At 40.7% G+C, this 11,776-nt stretch overlaps 2 protein-coding genes across 2 annotated transcripts; both read right to left on the bottom strand.

Moving 5' to 3' along the window:
* Positions 1–2,189: 2,189 nt before the first annotated feature.
* On the bottom strand, positions 2,190–2,855 carry LOC133520332 (otolin-1-like). The gene has a single exon (XM_061854705.1). It carries the CDS (start codon positions 2,853–2,855, stop codon positions 2,190–2,192), a length of 666 nt encoding a protein of 221 aa, XP_061710689.1.
* Positions 2,856–4,560: 1,705 nt separating this feature from the next.
* Positions 4,561–8,336, bottom strand: LOC133520853 (heat shock 70 kDa protein cognate 4). Its single transcript, XM_061855540.1, has 3 exons — positions 8,176–8,336; positions 7,475–7,679; positions 4,561–6,370 (listed from the first exon to the last, which is right to left on the bottom strand). The coding sequence occupies exons 2-3, from the start codon at positions 7,677–7,679 to the stop codon at positions 4,620–4,622; spliced, it is 1,956 nt and encodes a 651-aa protein (XP_061711524.1). The 5' UTR covers positions 8,176–8,336; the 3' UTR covers positions 4,561–4,619.
* Between the last annotated feature and the right edge of the window lie 3,440 nt (positions 8,337–11,776).

Below are 11,776 nucleotides of genomic sequence, written 5' to 3' on the forward strand. Positions count from 1 at the left end.
ACGTAATTGTGATGCTTTTTGTTCCGATTTAGCCCACAAGATGGCAGAACCTACTATGCGTTTGACACAGTAACGTAATATGCTAATTTTCGCACTAGTGCGGTAAAGTAGCACCATATGTACTGTAAAGTAATAAATTCGACATTTTTATCAGTAAATAAAAAATAACTTTACTTATTCATTGTAATGATTTTATTTTCACTAAGGTGTAAAAAAAATTACGTTTGGTGTGCAGAAAACGTGAAAAAAAATTGCCGAATTTGGCCAAAACTCATATAACATTTTTTTCTCTTTATGACCTAAGGAATGCGTGGTTTATATATTTCGGGTAATTAAACGCCCACGGTGTATTTATTCAGATAAGTAATCATAGCAAAAAAAGTATGTGTTAAAATGTTAAAAAGTGCTACTTTTCAACGCGAATACATACTTCTGATCACGAACTAGGAAAAACTATACAAATGTATATGAATACATTTTTTGTTGATCGTTTAATTTTTTTAATTAATACTTAAGTAATCATTTTATATTAATTTTATTGACGAGTAGTCCCAACCGTCTATTACTATTAGCGCGGAATATACCTACCTACTTCCGAGCAAAGAACACGGCCATATTGAGGCAAAGAATTCTTAATAAAAGGAGCTAGACCTTCAAGCTAAATAGGCCATTGTGTGTAGGGGCACCTCGGATACATATGGCTGGCTAGTCCTTATTCAGGCGTGACCTAGGTCCGGATAGGTGGGTATAGGTAGTAAAGTTCACTACTAAATTAAGTAATGTCGACCTCAAGTAGGTAGTTTCAAGTCAAGGCTTGTGAGCATTTTCTAAAAGGGAAGGATCTGTTTTTCGAATCTAACGGAATAACGGTAATTTTTCTATGAAATTCCATTTAGGGTGAAATCACCAAAAGGTGACCAGTTAAGCGACTACCCCAAATTTAGTTTTTTTTTTACATATGTTGTAACTTATTTTTAACAACTTTATTTTTTTAATCTGATTCAGCATATTATAATCTAGATTAGAATTAATTATTCCAATTGCTCATATTGTAATCAGGATTTTTATAAAAAATATTATATGATGAAATAGGGCAAAATGCCCAGAAGACGAACACGGTGCCCTATCTCTGAACCTTTTGACCCCAAAAGATGAACCAGTATAAAATCAAAATCAAGTACCCTAATATTGAACGACAAGATGCCAATAGATGAACAAGTATAGATAGAGTGTAACTTTGCCCCTTTTATTAAATTCTGACCACTGAGCAATTATAATCGGTAGCGAAAAAATGGTGTATAAAATCGCAGTTTAAATTATTTGTGCCAGAGAGAGAGAAAAAATCTATAAGTCTATCTATATCTATAAACCTAGTTTTTCATTAATGATCGTGTCAATAACGTACTAAAAAATTATGGAGAATGGAAAATATTTAGAAGTGGAAAAACGTTTTCTCTTTTTGTATAGACTACGTGTATCACGTGGTCTACTTCCCTCTTAATGGTGTCAATCTATCCTGTGCCTAAGATGTGAGACAAATTTGTTTGTTTGTTGTGTTTGTTTGTTTGTGAACGCAATTGCGTTCGAGCAGTAATATAGAAAAAGAAGTGAGAGTAAATGAAGCAGTAATTTTTCTAAGAGAGCGGAGTTTTTGAAAAATCGTACCGCTTGTTTAGATCTAAATACAGCTACCAAAAATTTAATAGCAATCTCGAGGATTTTTTCTAGTGATTCATCGATTCGAATAAGTACCTGATTTTTTCACTTTCGCTTGATAGAAAAAAATTTTGGCTAAAATTTCATTTTTGGTACAAGCTTTTATCGACTGTACTTTTTTTTCCACAGGCAACTAATACTCATCGAGACAATTCTAAAAACCCCAAACACAATTAGGTTGCGTCGTTTTATCACAGAGTTCCTATGGCTACCTCCTGTCTCCATCATTAGATCATTGCATTGTCACTCGACTTACATATGTATGCAAATTTTCAGCTTCATCGGAAACCGAGAAGTGGGTAAAATTTAACTTGCAAGATTTAACAGGGCAAGTTAAATAAAAGCTTGTAAAAATACGAAATTTAGGTATAATATCGCACTTTTAAAACTTGTAACAATGTATGCACAAAAGCGAAATTAAAAAAACTCATCAATTAGGTACTTTTTTGTTAAAACTTAAAACAGATAAAAAGTCAAAAACATGATATCTGTGGTCCCGAGTCCCGACGCACATTCATCTGTCCCGAGTCCCGACGCACATTCATCTGTCCCGAGTCCCGACGCACATTCATCTGTCCCGACTGTCCCGAGTCCCGACGCACATTCATCTGTCCCGAGTCCCGACGCACATTCATCTGTCCCGAGTCCCGACGCACATTCATCTGTCCCGACTGTCCCGAGTCCCGACGCACATTCATCTGTCCCGAGTCCCGACGCACATTCATCTGTCCCGACTGTCCCGAGTCCCGACGCACATTCATCTGTCCCGAGTCCCGACGCACATTCATCTGTCCCGAGTCCCGACGCACATTCATCTGTCCCGAGTCCCGACGCACATTCATCTGTCCCGAGTCCCGACGCACATTCATCTGTCCCGACTGTCCCGAGTCCCGACGCACATTCATCTGTCCCGAGTCCCGACGCACATTCATCTGTCCCGAGTCCCGACGCACATTCATCTGTCCCGAGTCCCGACGCACATTCATCTGTCCCGACTGTCCCGAGTCCCGACGCACATTCATCTGTCCCGAGTCCCGACGCACATTCATCTGTCCCGAGTCCCGACGCACATTCATCTGTCCCGACTGTCCCGAGTCCCGACGCACATTCATCTGTCCCGAGTCCCGACGCACATTCATCTGCCTCACGTTAAGGCGAGTGAGAGAAGAACACGAATCTACGGGGCCTTAACGTTAGGTACAGATTAGAGATGCAACGAATATTCGGCGATTATTCGGTATTCGGCCTATTCGGCCAATATTTCACTATTCGGCCGAATACCGATTAGTGGCATAGTATTCGGCCGAATACCGAATAGTACGTTAGCACGTAGATAACGGCAAACGAGGAGTAAAAAAAGTTACAAACTACAAGTAAGTAATAGGAAAAATCTTTCAGACTACCTTTATATTCATTGATAGTATAAAAACATGAGAAAAGTAATACAAAATATATTTTTTACACACATGACGAAATCTAACGCACCGCAATATCTGCAATTCAATACGCACTGCGTTCAGAATAAGCGCAATTTCTATCAAAGACCTAGAACTAGCCGAATATTCGGCTATTCGGCCGATGGCTCCGCCGAATATTCGGTATTCGGCCAAGCCACTATTCGTTGCATCTTTAGTACAGATACTAATGACCACACAATGTGACATCACGTAACAAACAAGGAAAATTACCCACTAATCCTACTATTTGATTCATTAAATAATAAACAAGTTCCTCTGAGTAAACATCAGACCGTTTTGTTCCCTTAATTTAGGGGTCGGCAAACCTAGCTCTTTGTCACCTAGAAATTCCAGAATGACCATTATCACTTGAGTTTTTACGCCACCCTTACGTCAGCTTGCGTCTCTTCTAGGTTCCAAAAATAGGCAAATTCTATTTTTACGGCAAATTATATTCGGCGGTTAACGCTTCTGCTCAAGTTTGCTGACCCCTGCTCTAATTAAGAAATTAGGTGTTCGGACGCCCGGATAATGACCCTCTACGTATTGGCTGCGATACAGCTCACGGCCACCAGAATGGTTCGCTACACTATTCTGAAACCATCTTTATTTATTTATGTATTGTATTTTTCGATATTTCAGCTGACTGAACCTTTTCTAACCATGACATATCTACGACAAAATAAAATTAAGTATGTATTTTTCGATAAAATTAAGCAGGCTATTTTCTAAACTAGGTAGGTTCTCTTTATCTTTTATTTGCTCAGGTTTATGTTCCATATCTACATGAGAAAACATGATAATATAGTAATCTCGTATATTTTATCGCTTCCTGACAGATTCAAGTCAGTCCTTGTGTACCTACGTCCTATAATGGATCTTGGTAAACCGGTCTTAGGTAGGTTTTAGTTATCGTGAATAACCTGGGAGGTATTTAGGGCCTCCGCTAGCTGGCGCGGGTGCACGGAGCGGACGGACGAAAAATAGTATGAGCGACGCTAACTGAAGCGGACGCGTGCGGCGGATTTCACCTACAAATAGCACCCGCGTGCGTGCGCACGCGGCGGGCGTCCGCGTCAGCTAGCGTAGGCCCTTAGATAAAATTAGAATGTTTATACAATGTGTTTGTGCACGTATAGTGGAGCCGTTAACCACGTATAGTAACGATGAATTTTATCACCCCCCATACCTATGACATACAGAACATTGTATAGAAGATTCATATTATTAATCAGATTTTGCTCGATTTATTTTAGCCAACAATTTGTTACTAGCAACAACTACTAATTCTGCACTCGAGGGGGTGGGGTTACGTAATATCTAATTTGCTATGAAACAAATCGCTGGCAAGATATTTGGTATTGCATTAAATGTAAACACGAAAAAATATGTTTTCAATCGTTTAATCGACTTCAATTAGCACGGATGGTAATGCGTATGGAATGTTTAGTCGACCTCCTCGATGGTGGGCCCGGCGCCCCCGGGCGCGGCGCCGCCGGCGCCGGGCGCGCCGCCGGGGAAGCCGGGCATGCCGCCGGGCATGCCGCCGGGCGCGCCGCCCGCGCCCTGGTACAGCTTGGTGATGATCGGGTTGCACACACCCTCGAGCTCCTTCTGCTTGTGCTCGTACTCTTCCTTGTCGGCCAGCTGGTTGGAGTCCAGCCATTTGATGGTGTCGTTGCATTTGTCGAGGATGGTCTGCTTGTCGGAGTCGGCGAGCTTTTCCTTGAGCTTCTCGTCCTCCATGGTGGACTTCATGTTGAAGCAGTAGGACTCCAGAGCGTTCTTGGCCTGGATGGTCTCCTTCTGCTTGTCGTCCTCGCTGCGGTAACGCTCGGCCTCGTTGACCATGCGCTCGATCTCCTCCTTAGAAAGACGGCCCTTGTCGTTGGTGATGGTGATCTTGTTCTCCTTGTTGGTGGACTTCTCGACGGCGGACACGTTGAGGATGCCGTTGGCGTCGATGTCGAAGGTCACCTCGATTTGAGGAACGCCACGGGGCGCGGGAGGAATGCCGGTGAGCTCGAACTTTCCGAGCAGATTGTTGTCCTTGGTCATGGCACGCTCACCCTCGAATACCTGGATGAGCACACCGGGCTGGTTGTCAGAGTAGGTGGTGAAGGTCTGGGTCTGCTTAGTGGGGATGGTGGTGTTGCGCTTGATGAGGGTGGTCATGACGCCTCCGGCGGTCTCGATACCGAGAGACAGAGGGGTGACGTCGAGAAGCAGCAGGTCCTGTACCTCCTCGGATTTGTCTCCATGGAGGATGGCGGCCTGGACGGCGGCGCCGTAGGCCACGGCCTCGTCGGGGTTGATGGACTTGTTGAGCTCCTTGCCGTTGAAGAAGTCCTGAAGCAGTTTCTGGACCTTGGGGATACGGGTGGAGCCTCCGACCAGGACGATGTCGTGGATCTGGGACTTGTCCATCTTGGCGTCGCGCAGAGACTTCTCTACGGGCTCCATGGTGGAACGGAACAGGTCCGCGTTCAGCTCCTCGAAGCGAGCGCGAGTAATTGAAGTGTAGAAATCAATACCCTCGAAGAGAGAGTCAATTTCAATGCTAGCTTGGGTGGAGGAAGAGAGGGTTCGCTTCGCGCGCTCGCAGGCGGTGCGCAGACGACGGAGCGCCCTCTTGTTGGTGGTGAGGTCCTTCTTGTACTTCCTCTTGAACTCCTGTACAAAGTGGGTGACCATGCGGTTGTCAAAGTCCTCTCCACCCAAGTGAGTGTCTCCTGCAGTGGACTTCACTTCGAAGATACCATCCTCGATGGTCAGGATGGACACGTCGAAAGTGCCGCCGCCCAGGTCAAAGATAAGGACGTTGCGTTCGCCGCCGCCCTTCTTGTCTAATCCATACGCAATCGCAGCAGCAGTCGGTTCGTTGATGATTCGGAGTACATTCAGGCCAGAGATGGTACCTGCATCTTTTGTGGCCTGTCTTTGTGAGTCATTGAAGTACGCCGGAACCGTGATTACTGCATTCTGCACCGTTTTGCCAAGGTATGCCTCGGCTGTTTCCTTCATTTTGGTGAGCACCATCGAGCTCACCTCCTCAGGGAAGAAGGTCTTGTTTTCACCCTTGTAGCTAACTTGAATCTTTGGCTTGCCACCATCACTGACAACGTCGAAGGGCCAGTGCTTCATGTCTGACTGTACTGTGGCATCTTCGAACTTGCGGCCTATTAGTCGTTTGGCATCTGTAACAAGCAAAGTGCTAAATTTAGTCTATGCACATTTCCAATAACTTCAAAAAGTAGTTTTTGATATCCTCAGAATACTTTTATCATTCAATATGTTCAGAGACTCTAGTCTAGTATATTGGGTATCATCATGAAAGTAAAATTAAATTCGGAAATTGTTTAACACTTCAAACACAAACATCACTCAAACGCTAAGCTCCCAGGCTCAAGGGAGCTTACTCGAAAGTGTGAAGGTTATGTTGACAGCGTCCACCATAACACCTATAGTTGTTCTTGGCGTTGTGGGCATGACTAGTAATGACGCCTTTAGGTGTTCTTGGCATTCAAAAGGTTAAGTACCTATCATTGAAACTGCTATAAATCAGAAATTTAATGCAAATTGAGTTTCAAGTTGATAAATAACAGGAAACAAACAAGGAAGCAGCTCAAATATTTTACCAATATAACTAAGAATAATTGCATCATCTTCCACTTAGTCATACACAAACTAGATTTGGTTCAACTATGAGTCATTCATAGCCAAAGTCCCAAATTATACTGGAAATTTGTTATCATTTCATTATGGTTACTTATTCTCAATGAAATCCACCTACATACTACTTTAAACTTCGAAAACGTAGGTTGACACAAACCATTGTATATTGTAGTGTGGGTTGGTAACCTCCAGTAACTGTACTTTCTCACAGATTCAACTATGTAGGTATATTACCATTTTTTACAATTCAAAGTCACTAGACAGAGATAACGTACGCGGTTTGTGGTTAGACTCAGCATTATCATTTATCAACATAACCAAAATGGCGGCCAAACACGCAGGGATAACGTGAGACCCTTTGTTAGACCTGCGTCCTAGATTTTCTACATGACCTAGTTCTCCAGTGTTCTAGACTAGATATCGATTTACTTTACTGCAAGCATATCTGCATAGAAACCGGTTTTTAGCATCATACTGTAGTTATAGCAGTTTTATAACAGCTAAAGAGATAAGGTTAGTTAATTTAGCACATGAATCATTTTGCTTCAACAGAGTAGTATTTAGGGAAAGTAACTTATGGAAGTTACGGAAAATCCGTTATTCTACCCTTAAAAATTTCAACTTACCGAAAATAGTGTTGTTGGGGTTCATCGCCACCTGGTTCTTGGCGGCATCTCCGATGAGACGCTCGGTGTCGGTGAAGGCAACGTACGAGGGCGTAGTCCTGTTGCCCTGGTCGTTGGCGATGATTTCAACCTTTCCATGTTGAAACACCCCCACGCAGGAGTACGTAGTGCCCAAATCGATTCCTACCGCTGGTGCCTTGGCCATCTAGAAAAAATCAAGTTAAATTCAATATCTATGAAGCACTGGTAATGAAATTAAAAAAATCCCCCACGCGCCGCCATAAGCCGACCGGAAAATCGATCGAACGTTCTCGAATGTTTCGCGTGGAAATTTCACCTTTGTTCAGTTTCTAATTTTCACGGCCAGTAAACGAAAATATATAAAATTAGTAATTGAAGGACTTTTCCAGTTAACGTGAGGTCAGAGACCACGTGCTATGTTAACGTGCAGATGGCGTGCCGGATGACAAAGGAAATAGGAATATCATTTTTAAATAATATTTAGAAATATAGATGAAACTACATTAATCAATGGGAAATTGCATTGGGACTTCTTATCACAAGATTCATGACTCGGAAGACCGAAGTATAAATTATGAGGAAGTTACCAATAACCAAGTAAAATTTCACAAATCCAATAAATACAAAATTTTACTAATTCATAATGAAATAAATACAAAATAGAAACGAATAATACTCACTTTGTATAAATTTAACTATAACTTCAGTCGTAGACTTAACTAGTAGTAGAACAGCTTAGCAAACGTGCGCGATTGACGGTTTCTTTTCTTGAAATAATAAAATGGCGGGGATCACGCTCAATAAATTTATATGCGTGCGCCACTCCACTCGACGTCACTGGGATGTTCTGGAATGTTCCGTTCAACAAACCAATAGGATTAATTCCCTCCTGACGCACTGCTGCCTGATTGGTTGAAATTTTACGTCAGTAGAAAATTTGCCGCATACCGGCATCATGAATAGTGATGCGATGGTCATGAAACTCTTTGTTATCGACATTTTTCTTTTCCAATTAAATACCAGCCGGTCACATCGTTTTTAATATAGGGAGCTATGCATGTATGCGGTTATAGTCCTGCTATCTTGTGGCCTGGCCTATAACCGTGAAAATCGAAGTTCGTCAATTGCGCGCATTTTTCTCTGTCACTCTAATTACGTTTTAGTAAGAGTAAAAGAGAAAGATCCCCGCAATATGCGATTTTCGGTTTTCGCGGTAGGCCCTCAGACCCTCCAACGCGCACGGTCCCTATAGAGACAGCACTTCAAAACGTCATTTTACTAAAATATCACTATATGGTTTTGCAATAATCGGTCAATTGATCTAAAATATGAGAAGACCAACCTAAAGTGTAAGGAGCGCATATGGTCTAGATTTTCGTATAATGAACAGATTTATAGTATGGCAAACCAATTTATTAAAAATAAGAACCAACAAAAAACCAAACTAAATTTTACTTGTTTAAAAAGGAAGTTCTCCCAAAATTTGTGTAATTGATCGAAGCGTAAGCTGAGGTCCCCGTTTTAACTTGGGCATTTTGCTTTCGTATTTTCGGATGTTCTCCTCTTCATATCGCAATTCTTAACCGATTCTCGTGAACTTTTGTAATCAGATTATACGATTAAATGGTTTTTTATCACTCCAGTTTTTGTAAATTGTGGAAGTTGCGGAAGTTGGCATAAAGGACTTCAGCGCCAATAGCGTCTATGGCGCTTACGGCCATTGTGAGTTAACTGTGATAACGACTGAAGAGAGAGAGAGAGAGAGAGAGAGATAATAATCAATAAACTAAGTATTTTTCACTTTTACATTTTCTAAGTTTAACGCGAGGTCTTCAGCCCACAGAGCCACGAGTATTATGTTCTCTACTTGGTTTTGCACAGTGTGAATTGCATATCAAATATGTACTCGTATACGTATAATAAATCTTTACTTTCAAGTTATTGATTATAGAATCACCTTCTTAGAAGCACCCCTTAAAATATTGCATTGATTATTAATGCACTAAAAAAAGACTATGGGTGAAAATGGTCCAAAAACCAACAGAGTTGAGAATTAGAGTCCAAATTATTCACGCTGAAGAACATCTACCATGCAGAAATTAATTTACTTACTTGACTTCATTGCCTAGGTAATAAGGGTGAGTACATTTTAACTAAAATAGCAATATCTCAGTTCTGCAATGGTATCCCGCTTTGCACCCATTGAACGTAACTAAGAACATAGAAATAAACAGCTATCTAATGAACTAGCTCCCATTTCTGTTGGGTTTTTGCCCATTGTCTTTGTAGTTATGGAATATCGACGCGATGACTTCTTGTATGTTGCATCACTAGTCCAATACAAATGTTCTCGACCTTTTGACACAACGAACATTCTATCCCTCCCTCTTCTCCACGTCCACTCGACTGGAAAAAATGTTACCAGATAATAATGTTTCCCATAGTTCAGGGAAAAAATTGGTAATCACGAAATAAGTAAATATTAAAAGAACACTTTAACGCTAGCCAGGATTTAATATTTAATTTATTCGCTGAATGTCATTACTCAGAAGCTAACGAACAAAAACGAGAAGTTAAAGGCCTATTTATATTTACACACTATTTAGTGTTTAGTGCGAGTTCATTAATTTGCTAATTGCGTTTAATGGCACTAAACACTGCTGATGATAGTGCTGATGAATGTTTATCTACCTTAAGAGTCATGTTTATCCTTCTTCCGCGTTGTCCCGGCATTTTGCCACGGCTCATGGGAGCCTGGGGTCCGCTTGACAACTTATCCCAAGATTTGGCGTAGGCACTAGTTTTTACGAAAGCGACTGCCATCTGACCTTCCAACCCAAAAGGTAAAATAGGCCTTGTTGGGATTAGTCCGGTTTCTTCACGATGTTTTCCTTCACCGAAAGAGACTGGTAAACATCAAATGATATTTCGCACATAAGTTCCTTAAGAGTCATGTTTATACCATACATATATGGCATCGAAGTCATTAAGTAATCAATTTTTGGCCTTGGAATGTATTAAGGGTGGGTTCACGATAAACCCAGCAACTACGTGAGTCAAGTGAGTGAATAGAAATGTAGAACAGGTAGACGAGAAGAACAAGAAGTAATGGGTATGCCAATGCCATCGCAATCGCAGTTTGTCCGTACAGTTCAACTGCACAGGTAAAGAGGAGCGTATGTGCCATTGGACTGTGCAGTTTCCTAGCCGGCTCTACCTGTGAAGTTGAACTGTACAGGCATACCTTAGTATGTATGGCTAGCTTTATATACGCAAATATCAAATATCAAACATTTATTCAGCAAATAGGCCACAGGGGCACTTTCACTTTCAAAATTTAACGAAGATGCCGCTTCAACCGAATGTGTACCAACTGACAAGTCAGCTTTCGTGAGCCCGAATTACCGCCATACAAAATTAGTATACACCATTATTAATTAGTATAGAACTATAGATAAACCATTATTGGAAATGCCATATTTAAAATTGCTTTAGCTATTAGCTCCATTCAAAATTCATAAACTTCTTCTGCCAAATTACTTACTTAATGAATGGGTGATTTTGGGGAAGTTATTTATATTTAGTTTATTTTTAATATTTTAATTGTATCTAGTTATTGCTTTTTTAGTTTTATAGTTAGTTGTAAGTTTGATTTGTGTTTGTTCTTTTTAAAGTGTTCGTCTGTAAATTGTATATCTGTATTATGAAATAAAGAATTATGACTTACTTAATTAAAATAGCCTAAATTATGGTATATAATAATAATAATATGGCCAGTATATTATTTCTTAGTTTGACGATAGACAGTGTTCAGTAGAATATCAGAGAAAATATGTTGGAAAAATATTTTACTAATACCAATGTACTAGTAAGATTTGGACATGTAAACTAAAGGTAAAGACTATTCGAGCGTCATAATTTAATTGAAATGAAATAAGTGATTCATAAAGGAGACTGTTAAACTCAACTTTCATAAACTAGTACAACCTAGTGCTACAAAATATAAAGAAACCTGACGGACAAGTAAAACAGTAACTGTATAGTAAAATGATCACAGATCTTTACGGTAGTGTACTACAGATCGCCCAGATCGGTCTTTGCAGTAGTCCCTTGCGGACTGGGGTGTCGGACAAGAATCATAATATTAGGATTTTGAATAGAATACTAAAAGGATTTGAAATTCTCTTATGACTTTATTAGATTAGGGATATGATTTGTACAAGTCTGGCAACATTGATGATGTACGTACTAGTGACATCTATCGGCCTAGTTAAAGATTAG

The sequence above is a fragment of the Cydia pomonella genome, chromosome 8 (assembly GCF_033807575.1).
Source record: "Cydia pomonella isolate Wapato2018A chromosome 8, ilCydPomo1, whole genome shotgun sequence".
Classification (NCBI taxonomy): Eukaryota; Metazoa; Arthropoda; class Insecta; order Lepidoptera; family Tortricidae; genus Cydia; species Cydia pomonella.

What these genes read in the sequence shown, in the direction of transcription:
- LOC133520853 (XM_061855540.1), bottom strand. Translation starts at nt 7,679, where the DNA reads ATGGCCAAGGCACCAGCGGTAGGAATCGATTTGGGCACTACGTACTCC. An exon ending in CCCCAACAACACTATTTTCG is followed by an intron (nt 6,371 to 7,474) that starts GTAAGTTGAAAT and finishes TGCTTGTTACAG; the next exon opens with ATGCCAAACGACTAATAGGC.
- LOC133520332 (XM_061854705.1), bottom strand. Translation starts at nt 2,855, where the DNA reads ATGAATGTGCGTCGGGACTCGGGACAGATGAATGTGCGTCGGGACTCG.